Source organism: Malaclemys terrapin, chromosome 2, assembly GCF_027887155.1.
Source record: "Malaclemys terrapin pileata isolate rMalTer1 chromosome 2, rMalTer1.hap1, whole genome shotgun sequence".
Classification (NCBI taxonomy): domain Eukaryota; kingdom Metazoa; phylum Chordata; order Testudines; family Emydidae; genus Malaclemys; species Malaclemys terrapin.
Genome location: NC_071506.1, coordinates 257328649 through 257353718, shown reverse-complemented (window position 1 = coordinate 257353718; position 25070 = coordinate 257328649). Strand labels below are relative to the sequence as shown.

Here is a 25070-nt window from a genome sequence, read left to right as displayed (position 1 = left end):
TAAAGCAGTTTTTTTGTACATAATTCTACATTTGTAAATTCAACTTTCATTATAGAGATTGCACTACAGTACTTGTATTAAGTGAATTGAAAAATATTTCTTTTGTTTTTTTACAGTGCAAGTACTTGTAATCAAAAATAAATATAAAGTGAGCACCGTACAGTTTGTATTCTGTGTTGTAATTGAAATCAATATATTTGAAAATGTAGGAAACATCCAAAAATATTTAAATAAATGGTATTCTATTAACAGTGTGATTAATCGTAATTAATTTTTTTAATTGTGTGATTAATCATGATTATTTTTTAATCGCTTGACTGCCCTAATATTTTCTAATATTTGTGACAGTTAGCTGTCTTAATTAGCTTTGTTTTCTTCTCCACACTTAATTCATTCAACCTTCCTCTGCCAAACACCACTTCAGGATCGTATAGCCCTGATATGGGAAATAAAATGGTGTGTTGCATGTGCTTAAAATACAGAAGAAGAGTTAAAAATGTGTTTAAAAATACTTTTAATTGTGAGACCATTAGGCACAATTTATAAAGGAAAAAATGTAAAGTCTGGAGTGACACATACTAGCTGTCTAAAAAATTGCTTAACAGTGTTTCCTTTTATCTACCTAGAAAATACAGAATAAATAATTTTGAGTAGGAGAAAGAATGCAGCACAATCAAGTAGAGGTTAAAGGGACATTGAAACTAACAGACATATTTCCAACGTGCATTCCCAGTCTTTCATTCCACACTGGCATAGGAACATATGACCACTGATTGATCTATCTAGTCCATCTCTGAGTCATATATACCTGAAATGAAAGCAAGTAAAATAAAAATAAGTTAATTTAAGAAGTATAAACTGAGGTCAAAGAAAGCAAAAATGAGAGAAAATTACAAAATAAATGAAACAGGAGTGAAGGAAAAGATCTATTGTGCTTTAGAGACACTCCTTGGTCTTTCCATCACTCTCATCTCTAAACATTGAGCTAACACACAGTTTTTGATATTTAGAAAGTTTAAAAGTATCAATGTTGACCAAATGGGAATGAGGATATGGAGGTAGATATTACCGCATCCGAGGTAGAAGCCAAACTCGAACAGCTTAATAGGACTAAATCGGGGGGCCCAGATAATCTTCATTCAAGAATATTAAAGAAACTGGCACATGAAATTGCAAGCCCATTACTGAGTCATTAAAAATTCTTCCTAAACTCAGGGGTTGTACTGTACGACCAGAGAATTGCTAACATAGTTCCTATTTTTAAGAAAGTAAAAAAAAAAAAAAAGGGGGGATCCGAGTAACTATAGGCCTGTTAGTTTGACATCTGTAGTATGCAAGGTCTTGGAAAATTTTTTGAAGGAGAAAGTAGTTAAGGACATTGAGGTCAATGGTAAATGGGACAAAATACAACATGGTTTTACAAAAGGTAGATCATGCCAAACCAACCTGATCTTCTTCTCTGAGAAGGTAACAGATTTTTTTAGACAAAGGAAACGCAGTGGATCTAATTTACCTCGATTTGATATGGTTCCACATGGCGAATTATTAGCTAAATTGGAAAAAATGGGGATCAATATGAAAATTGAAAGGTGGATAAGGAACTAGTTAAAGGGGAGACTACAACGAGTCATACTGAAAGGTAAACTGTCAGCTGGAAGGAGGTTACTAGTGGAGTTCCTCAGGGATCGGTTTTGGGACCAATCTTATTTAATCTTTTATTACTGACCTTGGCACAAAAAGTGGGAATGTGCTAATAAAGTTTGGGGACGACACAAAGCTGGGAGGTATTGCTAATACAGAGAAGGACCGGGATATCATACAGGAAGATCTGGATGACCTTGTAAACTGGAGTAATAGTAATAGGATGAAATTTAATAGTGAAAAGTGCAAGGTCATGCATTTAGGGATTAATAACAAGAATTTTGGTTATAAATTGGGGACACATCAGTTGGAAGTAACAGAGGAGGAGAAGGACCTCAGTGTATTGGTTGATCACAGGCTGACTATGAGCCGCCAATGTGATATGGCCATTAAAAAAGCTAATGCGGTCTTGGGATACATCCGGCGAGGTATTTCCAGTAACGATAAGGAGGTGTTAGTACCGTTATACAGGCACTGGTGAGACCTCATCTGGAATATTGTGTGCAGTTCTGGTCTCCCATGTTTAAGAAGGATGAATTCAAACTGGAACAGGTACAGAGAAGGGCTCCTAGGATGATCCGAGGAATGGAAAACCTGTCTTACGAAAGGAGACTCAAAGAGCTCGGCTTGTTTAGCCTAACCAAAAGAAGACTGAGGGGATATATGATTGCTCTTTATAAATATATCAGAGGGATAAATATCCGGGAGGAAGAGGAATTATTTCAGCTTAGGACCAATGTGGATACAAGAACAAATGGATGTAAACTGGACATTAGGAAGTTTAGACTTGAAATTAGACGAAGGTTTCTAACCATTAGAGGAGTGAAGTTCTAGAACAGCCTTCCAAGGGGGGCAAAAGACATATTTGGCTTCAAGACTAAGCTTGATAAGTTTATGGAGGGGATGGTCTGATGGAATAGCCTAATTTTGGCAATTAATTGATCTTTGATTATTAGCAGGTAAATATGCCCAGTGGTCTGTGATGGAATGTTAGATGGGGTGGGATGTGAGTTACTACAGAGAATTCTTTCCTGGGTACTGGCTGGTGAGTCTTGCCCACATGCTCAGGGTTTAACTGATCGCCATATTTGGGGTCGGGAAGGAATTTTCCTCCAGGGCAGATTGGCAGAGGCCCTGGAGGTTTTTCGCCTTCCTCTGCAGCGTGGGGCACAGGTCACTTGCTGGAGGATTCTCTGCACCTTGAAGTCTTTAAACCACGATTTGAGGACTTCAATAACTCAGGCATAGGTTAGGGGTTTGTTACAGGAGTGGGTGGGTGAGATTCTGTGGCCTGCGTTGTGCAGGAGGTCAGACTAGATGATCATAATGGTCCTTTCTGACCTTGAAGTCTGAGTCTATAAAAACTGGGTGATAGTCTTCCTTTTGTCAAGAAATTAACATAGCATCAATTCCCCCTTTTGCCCACCACACACAGCACAGTCGCCGGAAAAGGACATCAGTTTTTGATACCCGATTAGACCAACAGTCCATTATTTACTTCTTAACTTTGCTCTGTCAACATTAGATATGAGTCTGAATCTTGGTTTTGAAAGTCAAACCTGTGATCATCTGTCTAGAGGCCACAGTACTGCCAATGAATGCTAAATCCTGTCTACTACACACAACTTAAAATTGAAAAATATAAAAGCAGAACAAAGAGCAAGTAATATTAAGAAAATAACATGCAATGAAATGTAGAAACAAAATTAAAAATGGTAAGAATGAGGAGATCAAGAAAGGGTATAATATACACCTTTCCAATTCAACAATTTAAATAGTTTGTCTCAGTGTATTAAAATAGTTGCAAAAACAGTAACCGTTTATACTTTAGCTATGAAAACAATACATTTTTGCATGAAATCATATCTAGAGCTAAAAATAGTAACTTCTGTCTGATTTCTAACTTTTCCCTTCAGTATTTTAGAAAAATAGAAAGGTTGCATTTTAAAAAAAATCAAGGTTCATGAAAGTACTGTGAACCGTTTAAAGTAGTGTCTTTGGTCCCGATCCTGCAAATTCTAATGCATAGGCATAACTTCACAAAAATGAATAATGCCATTGAACTTCATGGGACTGTTCATATGCGTAAGTAGTTTGCATGAACAGGGCCTCGGGCTAGATGTCAGATCAGTTCTAAGCTAACTCTGTCATTAGTAATCTTGTCCACCGCATAATTTTAGATGAGAATGCCACTTGACCTTGGTTAGGTGAGTGGTGAGCTGTAATTTTAGCTTTTCTGTTCCCTTCACTGCTACCTCATTCTCCTAACTCATCCCCACTGTTTTTGTCTTTCCTTCATCTGCTTCATTCTGTCTTCTGATCATGTGGACTGAAGGTTCTCTGGGGCAAGAATTGTAGTCTTCATTTTACTTTTTCTCTACCGTGCTTGGCACAGAGGGACCCTGATCCGTGGGACCCTCATAGACACTACATTAATAAAAATAACAAGGGATGCAAAGCAGCTTTGATAAAACAGACAGATGAGTAGAACTGTGAAAGGCTGATCAAACCCACTATCATGGCGATAAATGTGGTTACGGAAGAGCCTGAGACTTAATTTATAGGTATGAAAGGAACATTGAAGAATACAGTATTGATAAGAAGCACTTGGGCTTGAATCAACAAAAGGCAATAATTTAGTTTCCTTGCAGTCCAAAGTCCTTTGACACAATAGTCAGTTGTGGCTAAATAAAAGGAAAAATTTTTGTAGTTGCAACTGTTACATGATTAATATGTAATGACATGTTATGTGATTTTTGGGACCAATAACTGTCCTTAATGCTCTAGTCAGAACACATGGAATCACCCTGACAAAACTGGAACTAATCCCAAAAAATCTGGATAGGTGGCAGATTGTGCATGCATCCTGAGATGACAGTTTTTTAAACTAAAATTTTAATGCACTGTGGTGGACCCTTGGAAAAAGTAGTGGGTTTTTAAAAATAATGTTAATGAACTCGCACTTAAGCAGGTAAAATTATTCTGTGTGGATTCTAGAAAGGTTTGAATTTCTTTGACAATAACTCCTTCCCCCCCGCCCCCCACACCCGCTCTCAAGTTTCAGGTTTAAATGTTTTCCTGGGATACTGTATAAAAAAGATGCTAGTCAGCTGTGTTAAATTAATAATCAGCCTTTTCTTTCATTTCTTGCTAATAAAGGAGAAGATAAATCTGAGATTCAAGGAATGTGTTCTATAGCGTGGGTGTAAAACTGAAAGCTCTAGCATTGGTGTTACCTAAAATTCAGCCAAAGAGATTAATCTAGTGTAAAAGTAGGATAAAAGAAGACAGTATGCCATAAAAGTGTAAACTTCTGCAAAAAGTCTGAAAGTATCTTAAAATGCAGTTCATATATCACTGATGTCTCTTGCTGTAAAAGTGAGGGTAAAGCTGAGTAAATGGCCTGTCTTCTTTGTTTTTTCAACTTTGGGCCTGAGTGGTCAGATCTTGGTATAGATAGAATATCTTCCTTCTGCTTAGTTAGGAATTGTAAATAGGCACAACAGCAAGATCTGTGGTATCAACACCTACTTGCAGAGAACAGGCTGTTTTTGATGCTTCACAGACTAGTAATCTGAAGGGATGCTGGGAGCCTAAGGTTGGGGAAAGAATATGTGTGACAGTTTAGTGAAGGAATTGTCTCTTCATTCTCCATCTTAGGAGTTATCTCTAGTTGATTTGTGCAGCGGCATCCTCTTCCCTACAGACAGCTGCAACTGCCTCATGTATTGCACCTGATGCCTCAAACTTGTGTGTGCATTCATACCTGGGGAGGACATTGGGCTTTTTACCTATATACAGGGGGAAAAGGGCAAGTCTTCAAACAAAAAATGTTAAGATCAAGACTAGCATATATAAGGGCAGATTTAAAACAAACAAAACAAAACCCACCTAGGAGCACTTAAGTCAAAAAGAGCATCTGAAAATTATGAACTCAAGCCTCAAATGACCAAAAATGTAAAAATGAGTAATGGAAGAAGAATTTGTTGCAGAAACATTTTTTAGTTTTTGGACTTCTCTCCAGCTTCAGTTTAAAATCTGATGTCAGAAGAATTGCAGTAAATATGTTAGAGGTAACGAAGGTTGGTAGAAGTCTCAGAAAAGAGAGGTAAATCTAATAGGTCTCTGCGAGTCAGAAAATTATCTTGTAATGGGACAGTGGGAAAAACTGAAATCTCAAACTAATCTAAGATTCCAAGCAAACAAAGTAAAATCTAATTTGAGCTATGTCTACTAAAAGTGGCCAATCTTTTTCTCCCACATTCTTCCAATGAAGCTGTGTCCAATTCCCTTTTAATCTGATTATAGATGTCCTTAAGAGGAAAGTACTTTCTGATATAGAAAGAGGAACCAGTGCTCTCCCTGAAACTTGAGAAACTCCTCTATATAAGAATGAGGACACCTGCTACAAATAGGCACAAATGGGCTAGGAGACAGCCTTGAGCCCTACCACATTAACAGAACAGAAATAAGGTCTGGGTTACTTTTAGGCTTTGTCTACTCTACAGTTTGTGCTGGCATAATTTGTCACTTAGGGGTGGGAATAAACCACCCCACTGAGCCACATAAATTACGCTGGTGCAAGAGCTTCTTCTGCCGACATAGCTTCTGCTGCTCGCTGAGGTTTTTTATTTTTATGCTGATGGGAAAACTGTATTGGTACAGCTACACTGCTGCAGCTCTGTGCATATTGACATGGCCTTAGTGTATATAGTTAGATTGAGAATTCCTACCTAGTCATGAAAATTGTGCTTACTATCTCCACAGTGGTGGAGGGAAACTGATAGCGAAAAGTAGGATAAATTCAGATGGTGTTCTGTAGTGGTTTTTATGTAATGGCATAAGATTTCAGTTTTGGGTGGAACCTGCCTCAAATTGATTGTAGCATAAGTACACAAAATTTGCATTACCAAATCAGTTGGTTTATCAAGTCTACGGGTATGGCTACACTTGCAGCTGTACAGCGCTGTAAGTTAAACCTGTCTTCGTACAGCTGAGTAGGGAAAGCGCTGCAGTCTGTCCACACTGACAGCTAACAGCGCACTGTTGTGGCCACATTTGCAGCTGCATTGGGAGCGGTGCATCCTGGGCAGGTATCCCGGTGTTCAGGTGGCTACAATGTGCTTTTCAAAAGGGGAGGGGAGGGGTGGGGTGGAGTGTGACAGGGAGCGTGGGGGGAGGGGGGGAGAGTGGATTTTTGGAGTGCGGACACTGTGTCAGCACCCTGCCTTGCAAGTTCTGACCCCCCTCCCTCCTCCACCCCTCTCTCACTCACTGAAAGCAAACAGCAGCTGTTTGTTTTTTTTTCTCACAGACCAGATAATCAGCTGCTCCCCGAAACGGACCCCAAACCCCCTCTCCCTCCCCCCCGTGCGCTGCCTCTCTCTTCAAGCAAACATTAGATGTGGGCGTTCCAAAGGGAGCCCCCCCGCCTCTGCTCATTCACAGCAAACAGTAGCTGTGTTTATTTTTTTGATAATCCCCTCCCGGAGTGTCCGAGTTCACAACAAAACAGAGAGGCATCACAACAAAACAAGGAGAGGAAGCTTCACTTAAAAGGATTATGGGTAGTTTCCGGAGGTCAATCACTGCGTAATAAGGTTACTTCCCATTTACACTGGAGCACCAGCATCTCAGCCACTCCACAGCAGCTGTTAATCCTCTCGGGGTGGTGGAGTATATGCAGCGCTGTAGCCACGGAGATACAGCGCTGTAAGTGCCCTGCCAGTGTGGTCGGGGAGTGAGTTACAGCGCTGGGGACAGCTTTATTGCGCTGTAACTCTCAAGTGTAGCCAAGGCCTATCTCTTGCAGCAAGCAGTATATAAAGGTTTAGAATTAAGAAAACTGCTGTGCATGCCTATACTATATCTATCTAGCGGTTCCTGAACTTTGGTCCATGGAGCACTTGCTGATGGTTCAGAGACCTGGCTTGTCACATAGTGCTGGCTCTTCTCATTTTTTGTTGATGGAGTGCATTAAAATGTAAATGTAAGGTATTTTATCATCTTAATTCTTCCATGTAAATATATTGCTGTAGGTGTCAGTGATGTAATGTGACTGTGATTGGGAGGTGACATTAGTGATCTTAATAATCTCAATTAAGAATGTTACACCCTGTGAAAAGCTTGGAACTCCCTTCATCATCTAGCTAAATATTTAGTGTTATACATGGGGATGATAGTAAGGTACCTTTTTAACCTCCTGAGTTGATCAATTTATTGTATGCCCTAAAGCATGAGCTTTAACCTTCAAGCTCATACTTGAATATTACTCTTCTGGTTACAGAGTACCAACAGGGTACTATCCCAGCAGGATATCCATAATCTTGGACATGCCTACTTTAACCTAACAAATGATCCTTGCTTGTTGCCAGTTCCAAAGACTAATTAACAATGGTCAGGTCCATAAGCATAACTGTATAGACAACAGAAGAAGAATGTTGATCTATTTGGTGATGGAATTTATGTAAACAATGTACATTCTATGCTGGGATGCTATTTAAAAAAGTGAGTCATTTACTTTAATAAAGAAGAAATTAACATACTTTTCAAAAGTGCCAAGAATATGTCAAATGACTTCTGAAGGCAGCATTGTTAAGAATTAATAAAGAATCTTGCCTGAAAGCATGTCACATGGGAAGACAGTTGTTCCTGTTAATAGGTTCAGAAAAATGACTTGACAGCAAAAAGTCTTAAAGCAAATAGACTATTTTCCTGTGCTTTTAAAGTCTAAGGTTTCTCTAGCCTAGAAATATACCAGCTTTATCCTCATTTTATTGTTTCCACTATTTTTGAGGTGTATTGTGCAACGAAGAGGAAATGAAAACAATCTTTAAACATTCAAAGATGTTTATTTGACACCTGCAATGTGGGAAAATAGAAAAATGGCAAATGTTCTCTCAGAAAATTTACAGGGTATATTAACACTGTTTATATTAGCAATGCAAAGTATTTAAGCTACTAAGAAGCACTGCTTATTGTCACTGAATTTTAACAAGGCTGTCATCAGTCCTTCATACCTGAACTCTGTTTCTGTCTTCTGCTTTTTTGGCAGAAACATTTGAAACCTGGGTTTTATATTGCCTTACAGGTTCCTTCTCCTTCAAAATGGACTTGTCTGTCCTATTAAGTAAAGTCTCCTCATGGTTTGTGATGGTACCAGAGGCACCTTTGATTATAGATCATGTACAGTTAGGCCCTGCATATTTTACAAATTTAACATTTATTTTAAAATATATTTAATTTTTATTTCAGTGGAATTCAAAGTACTTATCCTGGACTCTGAACTTGCACAGCATTTTAAAAGTATATTAAAAATAAAACAATCAAATACAGAAGCATACACAGACTGCCATAAATTCACAATGATGCTGGCTAATATTACTAAATTAAGTAGTAATCCCATTTTTCCATAGCAGGAAATAAGTAACTAATACATTTTCAGCCTATACATTTCTTAAATTGTTTTTAAGCACTTGAGAGAACACTGTTTGAATCCTAGAAGTTGAGTTAACTGTAAGCATGGTCCCATAGCAAACAGTTCAGTTTTTAGTTGTAGTATGGGCCAGGTTGCTAGATAATACTTAGCTGCTGATATACGGTGAATTGTGAGAGTGCCTCTGTGGGCTAGATACCTGCAGAGTAGATATTTCCCTAGCAAGGAAATAACCAGAGGTTAGATGCACTCCATCTGGAGGAAAAACACTTCTGAAAGACTAAATGGCTGACCATTCAGCTCTGATTTGACATGGGAACAAATTGTGAGAGCCACACACACACACATCACTATTTTACTCTGCTTGTTACCATTGTCATGCAGACATGAGTGTACTGAATCCATGACAAATAAATATGGCTCTGCGTTCTCAGATGTGAAATAATTCTTACTAGTATAGGACACTTCTAAATCTGTCTTGGACACAATTACCAAATTTTATTTTTTTTTAACGTGAGGTTCTCCATTTGGAGTGGTTCGTTCTTATGATGCATGTTGAAAAATTTCAATAAGACATGAAAAATCACTATTTTTTTTTTTACATTTCTTGTTGAAGTATGAATCCTTATATAATAAAATGAAAAGCTGCTAACAGAAGCATGGTATCTGCCATGGCAGTAGCAGTGTTAACCCTTTATTGGAGCGTGGTGCAGCTCAGGATGTTAATTCATTACATTCATCTAACTTTTCATTAGTAGATCTCAGAGTGCTTCATAAGTATCAGTATGTGTTATTCCCATTTTACACATGGAAAAACTGAGTCATTAAGAGGTTGTGACTTGCCAGATGTTACCATAATGAGTCAGTGGCAAATTTGAGAATAATAATCCCTAGCTCTTACATAACACATTTTTCATCAGTAGGTCTTAAAGCACTTTACGATTGAGGTTAGTGTAATCTGTGATGGGTTGGATCACAGAAATCCCCATGGGGCTGCCAACTGATGTGCCAAGACTACTACTTTCCCTGCCTGCTTGGGACTCTAGCACCCTGTCTTGTTGAGCCAGACACGCCAGTCTGCTCCAATACAGACCCAGGTCTGAACCATGTGCCCCAAAGCTGCAGACTTAACTGAAAGCAACTTAAAAAGTGTTCCTGTCTTTAACACTCAGATGCCCAAATCCCAATGGGGTCCAAACTCCAAATAAATCTGTTTTTAAACTTATAAATTGTTCACCCTCTATAACACTGATAGAGAGATATGCACAACTGTTGCCCCTCCTCCCCCCAGGTATTAATACATACTCTGGGTTAATTAATAAGTAAAAAGTGATTTTATTAAATAAAGAAAGTAGGATTTAAGTAGTTCCAAGTAGTAACAGACAGAACAAAGTGAATTACCAAGTAAAATAAAATAAAACATGCAAGTCTAGGCCTAATACAGCAATAAAACTGAATATAGATAAAATCTCACCCTCAGAGATGTTTCAATAAGTTTCTTTCACAGACTGGATGCCTTCCTAGTCTGGGCACAATCATTTCCCCTGGTACAGCCCTTGTTCCAGCTCAGGTGGTAGCGAGGGGATTTCTCATGATTGCAGCCCCCTTATATGGCTTTGGGACAAGGCAGGAATCTTTTATCTCTCTGGGTCTTTCTCTCCTCCCCCCCTTCCCCCCCCCCCCCCCCCCCCTCCAAAGCACCAGGTTTAAGATGGATTTCAGTACCAGGTGGCATGGTCACATTTCCTGTGAGATTCCAAGCCTTCATTCCTCTCAGCCTGACTCACAGGAAGGCCTGCCTGCAAACAGCAATCCACAGTCAATTGTCCTGGCTGATGGGAGCCATCAAGATTCCAAACCACCATTAATGGCCCACACTTTGCATAATTACAACAGGCCCTCAGAGTTATATTTTATATTTCTAGTTTGATACAAGAGTGATACATTTATACAAATAGGATGACCACACTCAGTAGATTATAAGCCTTGTAATGATCTTACAAGAGACCTTTTGTATGAAGCATATTTTAGTTACATTATATTCACACTCATCAGCATATTTTCATAAAATCATATAGAGTGCAACGTCACATCATTATCCCCTTTTTACATTTTAATAAAACTATGGTGTCCTGCTTCTGTCATATGCCATACCCAACGGATTACAATCCCTTGTGTAATGAATCAACAAGTACATTCTTAGTTGTCTAATGTGTTTCAAAGTGCAGGTTCTGCTACTTTAGCATTGCCCCAGAAAAAAATTCCAGTCAAGATTTTTTTTATTGTTAAAATGTCATACCATTCTCATTTGCTGTTTGAATATTCAATAAAAAGCTTTGTTTGGAATGTTTTTTAACTTACTTGGATGCTGCATGAATTTCTGTGCACATGATAACTTAGTGCTACTGTGGCAGAGATGGGGGCTTGCTGCAAAATTTAGGGCTAGTATTATACAGAATATGCATGGCCCTGCTTATAGAATTTGTCCCTTTCTCGAAGTCATGCCTCTTTGGATACTGTCAGGATATTAAACTAAATTGCAACTTTTTACTCTTAAATATATATATTTTTTTGTGGTTAAATGTAGCATAAATCTGGTCTAAGAAGTAGTTATTGCATTGCCATCACCAGGAGACAGGAATTGCTGTATCAGAATAGACTACTTTGAAGTGTCTCCTTTCTTCCCCCACAAACATCCTTCTGGCCAAATAGGGTTGGACATTACACTCTCAGACCTTATCATAGTTCAGGATCCAGAGGTATCATAATAGGGTGACATGACACACCCCTTTTATACAACTGTGTTTGTAGTGCTCTTAACATTTCCCACTGTGGAGAGTAAAGGTCTAAATCCAATGTTAATTCCACTCTACAAGTGCAGGCAGCAAGAATTTGGGACCAGAAATCAAACACCTGGATGACAGTACAATGTACTATCACATCAGGCTAGTTCCTATTTACCTCTTCAGAAAACAGCACCAGAGAATTTAGCTTTCAAGACTTAGGGTTTAAACATTTAGGCTATTGTTTACAGTTTCATGGCTGAATCAGTGATGTTATGAAAAATTGTGCAGTTGGAAAATATACAGATGAATTATCTAGGTTTTATGTTAGAATAAATTTGACCCTGTTGATAGTGTGATTTTTCTCTTCTTTAGTATAATGCTTCACCACAGCAGCAAAGAGAAATAATTAAGAGTAGGAGTCTGGACAGGAAGCTACAAGAACCAATAGTTTTAACAAAGTGGAGGCACAGCACGATTGTGTTGGACACCAATGACAAGGTAGGAATGAGTTAAAGAGCATGTTAGTATTTTGCTCATTGTCTGGTTTGTGAAGTGTTTAATTCACACTAATTTCTGAAGGATTCATTATTGGCAGTTTTTTCTATGCTACGTACCATGCAGTGTGCGTAAATATTCAACGAAACCAAGGACTACTTGAAAACTGGTATCTTTCTTTTTATTTTGAAATAGAGTAGCTTATTTTTTATCTTTATTGGACTCTTTCCCTTTCTTCTGAACTATTTCCATAAGCCTTCATGTTGAATTTTAACTAATATTAATTTAGGCTTTGTATGTTCAAAACCATTTACTTGCCTCTAATTAGAAACCACCTATGTTTTGGTTAAAAATGGATAATATTTTGCAACATAATATCAGTTATGTAAAATGCTTGGCACCTTGTATCTGAAGGCTTGAACTGTCAGCAGCAGAGATATGGTATGAAAACACTGGTGAAGTGCAAACATTTAAAGTTTTCTTTTTGAATAGGTGTTTATATGGGTTTCACTGTCACAGTAATATTAGGCACACATGGGTATTTGCCAAGCTAAATACTATCTTTAAGATGGGAGTGATAGTAGAAATATGTAGTGACTTTATTCTTTTAACAAATATTCCCTTGAGTTCCTTTGTATTTGGTTTGGTGAGGAGAACATTTCAGCTAATAATGTTGAGGATATACTATTGTCACATGGAGCTATTTTTGCTTATACACAGGGTATTGAAAGTGCTAAACATGTGGCTCTATTTTCTCTCCAGAGATCAACTGAGTTGAATAGCTCTTTCAGTCTCATTTTTAAAAGCTGCTCCTTGCACAGCGATTGTTGATAGTCCCCCTCAATTAGGCTCTTTTAGCACCTAACAAAATATAAAGAAACTTATCTTAAGTAAAATTAAAAGGACAAGTGTGCCCACTATACCCTTTCTCATTTTAGCAATAGCTGAGTTAGTTATTACCATAAGATGCTTTCAGTAAATTATAGGTATCAATATAAATAGAGTAGAAATGAAACTAGCATTGTATCCTGATGAGTTTCTAGCTTTCAAAATTCAGCCAGAGCAATCAGTCTCAGGATTTTAATGGAAATCATAGGTAACTTTGCAATACTGAGGACATAAAATAAACTAGTTAAAATCTGATACCTATCAGTTGGAATGGATGCTCTGTCTCCTCTCTCCCTACCCACGGGACCATGCTGAAAATCTCCCTTTAATAAAGGCAAAGGGGAAAATTAGATAGTTGGGAATATGGATTTCCATAGTTGTATAAACATAAATGGGCAACTGCTATTACAAATGTTAAAGAAGCTCTGGTTAAATGGAAAACGTTCTGCATTACTGTTGAGTAGAATCTGGTGGCACCTTAAAGACTAACAGATTTATTTGGGCATAAGCTTTCGTGAGTAAAAACCTCACTTCTTCGGATGTTGAGTAGAGTGACTGTAATAAAAATGAATATGCTGTTTACATCATACAGATGTATTTTTATTTTAAATCATTCTCTCTCTTAATTGAAAGAGAGTGCTTTCTTCCAGAAACTGAGTAAACTCAGGTGCCCAAAAGAGGGAGAATGTATTGGATTGCCTGGCTTCAAAAAGTACTATTGGCCTACCCAATTAGAATACACACCGTGCCCGGAAGCCAATGGGTAGCACTTGTCTTGGAATCAAACAATTTTCACCTGCCTGTGTTACTTTATTGAAAACTTTATATTGTTAAGAGAAATTTATTATATGGCCCAGCCACGGTACATCCCCTTTATACAAGGTCTGGTTCAAGATTAGGAAAGTTCTCTGAACACAATAGATAATAGTCAGTAGTAGGAGGTCTAGGCTTTCCACAAGGACTCATAAATCCCATATTCCAAATGTGGGCAAGATTGGGACTCAAAAGAGACTACAAAATAATCGTTCACAAATAGCAGGCTTCCTATATCTATAACAAAAAGGTGTTTGAAACAAGAACTGGCTGTACTACCTGCAATTCAGAAGCAACTTTTTAAAATACTTCAATATTAAAAAGACTTGCAGGAACTGCATCTTATTGAAAAGTCTGCTATAAACCCTTTGACCTTAATAAATCTTAATATCAGCCTATAAAATACTAATGAACCTTACTGAAGGGAACTCCATAGTTACCATAGCTCTTAGGAATAAAGGTTTAAACATAAAAATTAGCCAAAAGCCATGGATAAGAGATGGATGGATAAAAATATATTTTTCCAGAAATTGTGGACTGTCTAGTTCTTTTTAATCCCCATGAGCTTTAGTTCTTCAAGATTATATAATTTGCAATAAACAATAAATCTAAATTACAAGGAATGTAATTTTCATGCAATATGGTCATATCAGTTAACACAAACTTCTTGAGCAAAAGTAACATAGTAAAGTACAAGTTGGAGATTGTGCTACACACAATTCTGTATTAAATGTTAATACTTCTTAAAATTGGCAAATGCTGTATACTATAGTTAAATCTGCACACACACCCCCAAATTCCTGATGGCATAGATCAGTGGTCTCCAATCTTTTTGCGCCTAAGATCACTTTTTGAATCTAAGGGCAACCCAGGATCTACCCCGCCCCACTCACTCCATCCCCCTGCTTTCTCGGTCGCTCGCTCTCCCCCACCTTCACTCACTTTCACCAGGCTGGGATAGGGGGTTCAGGTTCGGGAAGGGGTGTGGGCTCTGGGCTGGGGCCGAGGGGTTTGCAGTGTGGGAGGGGGCTCTGGGCAGAGTCTGGGGTAGAGGGTTAGGGTGCGGGCTCTGGGATGGAGTTTGGGTGCAGGCGGGGGCTCCAGGCTGGGGCAGAGTGTTGGGGTATAGGGTGCTGGCTCTGGGAGGGGCCTGGGGGTTGGGGTGTGGCATCCTGCCGGGCAGCACTTACCTCTGGCGGCTCCCAGTTGGCAGCAGGCGCAACGAAGCTAAGACAGGCTCCCTGCCTACCCCAGCCCCACACTGCTCCCGGAAGGGGCCAATGCGCCCCTGCTCAGGAGTGGGGGGGGAGGGGAGGGAGATGGGATGGGATGTGGCTCCGTGCACTGCCCCTCTCTGCAAGCAGCTCTCCTGGCCGATGGGAGCTGCGGGGGCAATGCTTGCAGGCAGGAACAGTGCGCAGAGGGAGACCCCTGTCTCCTCTCTCCCTGCCCGCGGGGCCATGCTGTCTGCTTCCTTGAGCATGATCACACAGGACAGTATAATTCAAACTGATCAGAATAAACCTTATAATGGAGCAAGTCCTGGTAAGAACAATACAGAACTTGGACCAGTTTGAAAGAAAATGGGAAACAATCAGCTATTTCAAAATAAAATATACCAACACTATATAGTTTTAAAACCATTTGATACTATAATATAGGTATAATGTTCTCCTTGGGTAGATATAGGTGTATTATTGAAAGCATTATATATGTTTACAATATATTTATTTTTTAAAAAACATGGAATAAGTAAATATTAGTGATACTGACTTCAGACAGACACTTAAATAATTAACACATAATAATGTGTTTGGTACCGTACAAGGCATAAATACAAGAATCCCTGACCTGAAGGGTTCTATCACATCTTTGCCTGTTTGATTCCCATAATGAAGAAGGTGTATAGCCATTTATGGCCTGCATGAATAATTTACACCTGTCAGTTTGATAGTGTTTTAAATATCAAAGTAAACACGTGACATCCATTTGATGTTTTTTCAGTGTAGAACTAAATCTTATCAGTATTAGGAATTCAAAGACTTCCTGTATATGTTGGAGAGATTTCCCCCAAGATAAAAAATGGTTCAACTAAACTAATTATAAATCCAATCGGTGCCCTAGTGTGGGCAAGGTTTTTGGACAGCTTGAAACATTTTTACTGAAACAATTAATGGAATTGTTTTAAAAACTGGTTAGAAACTTTCCTAGTATAGACAGTGCTTCAAGGCTAGATGTTCTATGTGCTCTCAGTTCCCACTGAAGTCAGTTTAGGACACTCAGCACTTTTCAGAGTTACGGTTTCGGCAATGACTGGAAGAACCAGGACACTTTTGATTCCTGCAAGTGCTTTCACACACTGAAAGAACAGATATTACAAAATTTTGCTAATTATTTTCATTTTCAAAGCTGCGGAATACAAAAATAAACAGGAAACAGAAGTAGTGAACAATAAACCTGAATTTTAAAAATCTATTGGTAATATTGCAAGTTATTAATTTCATTTGGTCTTTTATTAAAATATTACTTTAACCTCGCAACGGAGCAAGTTGAATATTGAAAAACAAAGCAAAAACAAATCACTATTCAACTTGCTGAAAAAAAACCAACTCAACGATATATAGAACTAGTATTTGAGGGAAAAGGTGTGGTCCAATAGGTAGAGCACCACATTGGTGTTAGGAAGCCTGGTTCTGTGGCACTGTCACACACACAAACAAAATGAGCACAGAAGTGCTTATCCTCCTCTGGGAAGCATTTTGTGGTTGATAGATGAAAAGTGCTACTGAGGTGATTGTTCACTAAGTTCTATTAGACTGAATCTCTTAATCTTTGCTTCTCTGGAAGTGGCAATTCTCTATCTCTGATGTGAGGGCTCTGTCCAAAGAGCTATAGTAGTCCATTATATTGCCATGTTCTTGACAGTGTGTCACCAATTACATACTTGCCAATATTGAGATCATTCTCCACCTAAGCTGGGTCCTGGGGGCCATGGAAGTTTGGGGGAGTGCGCATTCTGGTGAATCTTATTTTCAGTGACTTACGGCTTCTAAAAGCATTCAGACACTTAAGGTAAGTCTATACTTCAATAAAAGACTTGCAACACAGCCTCAGCTGGTCCAGGTTAGTGGACTTGGGCTTGGACTGCGGGGCTAAATATTGAGTGTAGACATTGGGCTTAGGCTAGACCCTGGGCTCGGGGACCTGGAGGGTCCCCCAGAGCCTGGGCTCCAGCCCAAGCCTGAATGTCTATGCTGCAATTTTTTCCCCTCAGCCTGAGCCCAAGTCAACTAACCCAGGCTCTGAGACTCCATGCCATGGGCTTTCTATTGCAGTGCAGACTTACCTTTAGATGCTTTATCTTAGCCCAGTGGTCCCCAACCTTTTTCATCTGGCGGGTGCTAGATGACGGCCCACAGAGGACTGTGGCAGCGGATGAGCATCGTCCGAAATGCTGCCGGCAAGCGGCAACGTCAATAGGCAATGCCACCGAGAAGCAGCGTCATCCAGAGGCGTCGCTGCTGAAATGCCGCCGAAAATCGGAGGCATTTCGGCGGTGACGCCTCTGGATGACACTGCTTCTTGGCCGCATTTTGGCGGATGCTCGTCCGCCAGCCAGTACGCGGGCGCACTTAGATGCCCCGACGGGCACCATGGCGCCCGCGGGCACCGCGTTTGGGACACCTGTCTTAGCCTATAGAAGAGCCCACCTCACCTGTTTTCGGTCTAATTTCAAAACTCAGGGATGGTCCAGCCAAATCAGGACTACTGACATGTTTTTAATGGGCTCTGTTGGTTCTAGGCTTAATTTTGTAGACCTTGTTTTTCACCAGAGTCTCCTCTCCTAGAGTAAGATTTCTTGTTATCACTGGGTTGTCCTTGGGTGTGTCTATACTAACTGAGGAAGTTGTTGCAGGACACTGAGCAAATAAAATGTTTTATAAATTGGTTTTGCCATGCACACACCAGTGGTGGTGTTTTGCCATTTTGGCACATCCACATTCAGTCTGCCTTATGGCTGTGGTTGTACCATTGTATTCTCTGGTTCCTGATGCACCTATCTCATAGCACCAAACAGAGTTGGGAGCTATTTTGTAGAGTGGAACTAGGTGAAACAGCATGAGCCAGTAAAAAAAGTGACACTCGCAGCAGCTTGTTCACATGGGAGAGAGATTGTTGTAGATTGACTCAAATCCAGCTGCACAAATACAAAGATCTTGCACTGGTTTTAAAGGCGACTAGTACAAATGTTTATAGAATCATAGGGTTAGAAGGGACCGCAAGGGTCATCTAGTCTAACCCCCTGCCAAGATGCAGGATTTGTTCTGTCTAAACCATCCGAGACAGATGGCTATCCAGCCTCTTTCTGAAAACCTCCATCGAAGGCGCTTCCACAACCTCCCTAGACAGTGTGTTCCATTGTCCTACTGTTCTTAGAGTTAAGTTTTTCCTGAGATTTAATCTAAATTTGCTATGCAGTAGTTTGAACTTGTCCTGCCCTATGTGGCAAGGGAGAACAACTTTTCTCCATACTTTTTTTATGGCAGCCTTTCAAGTATTTGAAGACTATCATGTCACACTTCAATCTCCTCTTTTCCAAACTAAACCTATCCAGTTCCTTCAGCCTTTGCTCATATGGTTTGCATTCCATCCCTTTGATCATGTTTGCTCACTTCTGGATCCTTTCCAGTTTCTCCACATCCTTTCTGTACATTGGTGAGCAAAACTGGACAACAATGCTCCGGCTGAGGCCTAACCAGCACCGTGTAGAGCAGTACTATCAGCTCCCGTGACTTGCATGGTATACCTCTATTAATGCAATCTAAAACTGCATTTGCTTTTTTTGCAACACAGCATCACGTTCTTGACTTATGTTGAGATTGTGATCAATCACAACTCCCAGATCCTTTTCAGCAGGGCAGCTGCCAAGCCAGTTATCTCCCATTCTGTATTTGCATTTGGTTTTTCTTTTCTCAGTGAAGCACTTTATATTGTCTATGTTGAATTTCAATTTGTTGTCTGTAGCCTAGTTTTCCAATTTATCAATATCCCTGTGAATCTTAACTCTATCCCCCAGAATTTTGGCAAAACGTCCCGTCTGCCCCCGGCCCAAGCTTTGATCAGCACGTTCTCTATTCCTACACCCAAGTCATTAATTAATAAATATGTTAAACAACACTGGACCCAGAACAGATCTCTCTGGAACCCCACTTGAGACCTCCCTCCAACCTGACATCATTCCATTAATAGTTACTCTTTCTATGCATTGTTTAGCCAATTATGCATCCTCCTAATGATAGTTCCACTAAGCCTGCATTTCTCCAGCTTACTTACCATGTCATGTGGCACTGTGTCAAAAGCCTTGCTGAAGTCCAGGTATATTATGTCCACTGCATTCCCACTATCCACCAAATCAGTTACCCTGTCAAAGGAGAAAATCAAGCTGGTTTGGTATGATTTGTTCTTTGTAAAGTCATGCTGGTTTCTAGTTACTACCATTTCATCCTCCAGGTATTTGTAAATTGAATGTTTTATACATTGCTCTAGTCACTTCCCAGATATTGAAGTCAGGCTGACTGGTCTATAGTTCCCCAGCTCCTCCTTTTCCCCCTTTCTAAAGTCAAGCACTATTTTAGCCCTTCTTCAGTCTTCTGGGACCTCTTCTGTCATCCATGAGTTTGCAAACAGTATTGCCAGTGTCTCCGAGATTACATCAGCTAATTCCTTAAGTACCCTCAGGTGAATAGCATCAGGCCCCGCTGATTTGAATTTATTCAAATTGGTCAAAAAAACTCTAATGCGTTCTTTACTTATCCTGATTTGCATCCCTTCCCCTTTATTGTCTATGGTAACTTCGCTAGTTGTCTGGTCACATGTTATTTTTTGTGAGAAGACTGAGACATTGAGCACCTCTGCCTTCCTAACATAGTCTGTTACCAGTTCACCTTCTCCATTGAGCAGTTGACCCACGCCATCCTTGATCTTTCCCTTTTGCCTGGCATGTTTGAAGAACCCCTTCCTGTTGTCTCTAACATTCCTTGCCGACTGTAACTTATTCTTTGCTTTGGCTTTCCTGATTTTTGTCCCTACATGCTTGTGTTATTCCTGTATATACTTCCTTGGTGACATGCCCCCCCTCCCTTCATTTCCTGTATGTATCTGTTTTGGCTTTTAGATAGATAAAAAGATCCTTGTGCGGCCACATGGCCTCCTGTGGCTCTTCTTATCTTCCCTGTGTATCAGAATAGCTTGATGTTGAGCCTCTAGTATCGCATCTTTTAGGAACTGCTAGCCCCCTTTGACTCCTTTTCTTCCTAATTTGTCTTTCCCTGGAACCTTGCCTACTATTTTTCTGAGTTGGTTGAAATCCACCTTCTTGAAGTCTAGTGTCCTTGTTTTGCTGTTTTCATGCCCTCCTTTCCATAGGATCTTGAATTCTGTCAAATGATGATCATGTCCTCCCAAGTTCCCAACCACCTTCCCGTTTGCAACTACTTCATCCCTGTTGGTCAAAACCAAATCCAAAATGGATGACCCCCTTCTTGTTTCCTCAACTTTCTGAATCAGAAGGTTGTTCCCTACTCATGCTAAAAATTTGCAGGACATATTAAGCTGTGCTGTAAAAGTCTTCCAACAGATATCAGGGAAGTTAAAATCCACATTAATACTTGCTCATGTGTTAGCTAATCTTGTTACCAGTTTGTAGAATGACTCATCCACTTCCTCTTCTTGTTTTGGTGGCCTATAATAGACCCCCACCATAACATTACTACTATTCTTTTGCCTTTTATCCTCACCCAGAAACTCTCAGTAGGTCTGTTGCTCACTTTCTCTTAGACCTCAGAGCAAGTGTATATGTTCTTGATGTACAATGCAACACCACCTCCTTTTTCCCCATACTTATCCTTTCAAAACAAGCTAGGAAATGATTGATCATAGAATCATAGGACTGGAAGGGACCTTGAGACCTAGAGGTCATCTAGTCAAGTCCCCTGAACTCATGGTAGGACTAAGTATTATCTAGACCATCCCTGAAAGGTGATACAGCCACTGCATTAGGCATTTCAAGGCATTGCATATATAATGTATATTCAGTCTGAGCCAATAATTTAATTCCTTTTCACCTAGTGAGCTCTTATGGCTGGCTGTAAGAGCCTACTACATGCTCTGGTGAGGCAGTATGCACTTGCAAATGCTCTACAAAAACGGCAGTCTCTATACTAATGTACAAATGTTCTGAGGAAAGAAAATATAGAGAGGAGCAAAAAGCTAACATTGAATGGAAAGTGGAATTTGAAAATATCACAACCCTTGTTCAGATCATTGAGGTACCCACTGGAGGGTGGATGGATGACCATTGTGGCATTGCGTTGGCTTTGATGGAATGGGAGGTGGTGGGGGTGGCCCACAATCAGATGCATTGGAGTTTTCCTGTTCAAATTTAAAAAAAAGGCCACCTAAAATTTCATAGCACTAACAGGGAAAATAACTTTTCCCTTTATATCCTCAATCTAAAATGCACTTAGCTTGGTAGGTGCAGATAGTAATGCAGATCATTGTTTATTGAAACACATCCAACTTCTAGGAAATTTCTGGGGAAAAAAACAAAATTACTTCTTTCTCTCTGAAGTCAAAGGAGCACTTGAAGTGGGCGGCGGCAGCAGCAGCAGTATAGGTCACCAAGTGGGCTACAAAAATTAACTTCACAATTTATAACTCAGCAATGTCAATCAGTACCTGCTCAGTGCCTAGCAGCAATGGGCGATACGCACTATGGTGTTTGTACATATTTGTCCACATTTACACTTCTGTGTGACAGTCAGAGGAGATTTTTGTGTCTTTCCTTAGAAGTGAAGTAAAATCAGGAAACTTGAATTTTATTATTCAGATTTTTTTCTACAACTCTAATGCCCTTCGTGACCATTATTGTAAAAAAGCTAGCATGCTACTACTATAGTTAGACTTGCGGGGAGATTTCAAACATTTATATCATGAGTGTTATGCATGCCCCTGGAAAAACTAATGCTTTAATATTAAATGTGCACTGAGACAGTTCACTAATCTGGTTTTGGTCAAACCTTTGGAGAAGTACCTGGGAAAGTGAATAAGAAAAAGAATCTCAGTCAATAACAGGTAAAATCAAACAATGTCTCTTATATGAAATATCGCCACTGAAGATCTGTAGGGGAGAATTGCACACAACTTTTCAAGTGCAGAATGATCATAAACAGCTTCAGAGGAAACACGTTTTTTTTGTGTGTGTGTTTTTTTTTCAGTTGAATAACTTTCCTGGTCTTTAGAGATTTAGCACTTCCCTTTTTGAGGCATAATTAATACCTAATTCAGTAAACCTGATTCTCTTGCACTTTTTTCAGAAACTTCAAGTCACTGATTACAAGAAATTTAACTAAAATTACTTCAGAATATTTAGCAAAATCTATGTAATAATTATTCACATGTTAAAGTAATTTTGTATTTGTACAGTTACCAACCAAGCACTGGCGTATTTCCTCTGAACATTTCTTGCCTAATGCCAGGTATTCCCACCGTACCCAGAACACATTAGTATCCAGAACATGATTTACCTTTTGACAACACAGGTGAATTTTTAAAATAATGTAAGCAGAATTTTTGTATGATATTAAGAAGCATCTTTGTAAACTAATATGGCATAGTGAAGATGGTGTTACTATTCCTTTTCAGCGAACATGTCCACATTAACTCAGTTTGTTTGGATTCTGTAAATCTTGCAGGAGCTCTGAGTTAACAATTTTATAATATCAGTACTTCAGTATACTATTTATGCTTCAAAAAACGATCCATAGTCCAGGACTGAGATTGTAAAATGACTTACGTTTTTTCTTTCCAGGATTAATAATACCAAGAATATTATTGTAGGAAAGAGAATAACTAGTTGCATCTTCTATTTTTCTTGTAGGACTATCCAGCTGCTTCAAAGCCCAACTGTCCGGAAAATGAGTCCTCTCCTTCCTCGCCAAAGCACCAAGCCACAGTCAGTATGCAAGTTGTCTCATAATAGACATGTAGATGCCAGGCAACAAGTGCACTAGATAGTTTAAGACAGCAAATCTGCTTGTGATTTTAAACAAAGTAAAGGTGTATCAGGATTTTCTCTCTCAGTTGGCTTGCATCTGCTTCTGAAATTACATTTTAAAAGTACCCACATTAGGATTTAGACTCTATCCAGTAATGTTGGAAAAGAAAATATTGCATGATTTTCCCTTAGAATAGGATTCAGTATCTCGTATGCCTATCGTTTGAGATTGTAACATGTTTACATGTTATACCAACAATAATATCTTCACAACGTCCCTGTAGGGATAGGAAGATTTTCTTTAATGGCTTACATTTTTTTTTCAAAGTATTTAGTTAGGACTTGCTTGTGGAATAAATAATTTATGGCAAGTTATTTAGCATCTCAAAGAGAAATCTCCACTATTTTTGTTCAGCTGGCAATTTGATAGGTCAAAGGCGTGAAGCACTTCCTATTGTTAGTAAACAGTAATAGTTAATTACAACTGTTGTTTCTGATCTTCCTGCTACCATTGGTGTCTTGCAAAAGAGAAACTGAAATTATGGAAATTTAATGAAAGTCAGTAGTGTGCATTCTTCTCTAGCAATAGCTTAGCTTTTGGAAGGAAAGCTTGAACTCAACTGGTTTTATGTTGTGTCCTGTGCAACTTTTACGGTCCATCAACTTCATGTTCTGAGTATTAAACAATTTGGGGTTTAGGTTAAATTTAAATACATTTTTGTTTTTTGAAACTGTATGAAATAATTGTGGAATGGGAAAAGCAATTGGGTTTTCCTTTTCAAAATTGAAAAGCCATAATGTGATAGCATTAAGACATGTTGAAGCAAGTTTAATGGTCATTAATATTTATCTCGTGAGGTTTAAGGCTACATGCTTTCAGTCTCATCTCTCTCAGTGCACCCAAGGCATGTATTAATCATTCCACAGTTATTCACGATGTGTTGTATTTCCTATTTTATGAACATTCAGGTTGCTAAATAGAACAAAATAGGTAGTTTCTCTCAATATACTAAGTTTTCCCCCTACAAGCAAACTGAATTGCTTGTTTGCCTGTGCACTAAGACAACACTACTGCTTATTTTGATGATTGTTTTTATATATGGCACAGTATTTGAATGATTAAAAATTTATTTTATGTAAATTCTCTACCAGTCTAGACAACAGAAAAATACTGCCTCTCCAGCAAATTCTGTGTTTCTCAGCTCATTGTTTTTCCACTGCTTTCAAACATCCACACAAAATCAAGTAAATCTTTTCATATTGCTTGATCCTTAACGTACTCCCTTCTCATCCCTTTTTCACATGAGAAATTACATTAGCGCTCCCACTTTCTGTTGCTTAGTAGGAAATTGTTTAGTTTACTCGATCTTCTGGAGTCTTCCTCCCCATTGAGAAGATTGATGTCTTTTGTTCAGGCACAGCTATGGTGGGTGCAAAGGTGTTTTTGTGATGCACTTCCAATAGTACTGCCATATATACCTAGCAACAGCATGTTTCAGCCTGCTTAATAACACTGAAAAGGTGGAGGGGCAGGTTTGACAGTTGTGGGGAGGAAATAAGTTGTCCTCCTTATTAATATTAAAGCGTTAAGGTTTGAATGGAGAGTGCAAAAATGCAAATATTAGTTGTGGTTTGTTCAGACCACAAAGGGCATGCTACAAAGAAAATGCTACTTCCCAAGCCGCTCTAGAATATTTCAGCAAACCATTTTTGCATTACAAAAAGGTCAATTTGAAACTGAAACTGTTGTCAAAACCTACCCTTCCCTGCAAATTTCATCACTTGAAAAATGTTGATAAAAGCTTCAATATTCTCAAAATGTCCCATTCTGACATTTTTTAAAATGAAAAATTTCAGTTTCTCAAGGTGAAACTACTTGTTTTGAAACTTGAGCTAATTATAGTAAGATGTTTTTTTTTTTTTTTTAATGAAATTTGGTAAAAATCTAACTGAAACA

At 39.0% G+C, this 25070-nt stretch overlaps 1 protein-coding gene across 8 annotated transcripts in view; it reads left to right on the top strand.

Annotated features, from left to right (window-relative positions):
• ARHGAP12 (Rho GTPase activating protein 12) overlaps positions 1–25070 on the top strand; it is a 150606-nt gene that overhangs the window by 90281 nt on the left and 35255 nt on the right. For all 8 annotated transcript variants that reach the window (XM_054020894.1, XM_054020893.1, XM_054020892.1 and 5 more), the window contains 2 exons: positions 12235–12360; positions 22997–23071. In XM_054020894.1, coding sequence (XP_053876869.1) covers positions 12235–12360; positions 22997–23071 — 201 coding nt within the window. The remainder of the gene's footprint in view (positions 1–12234; positions 12361–22996; positions 23072–25070) is intronic.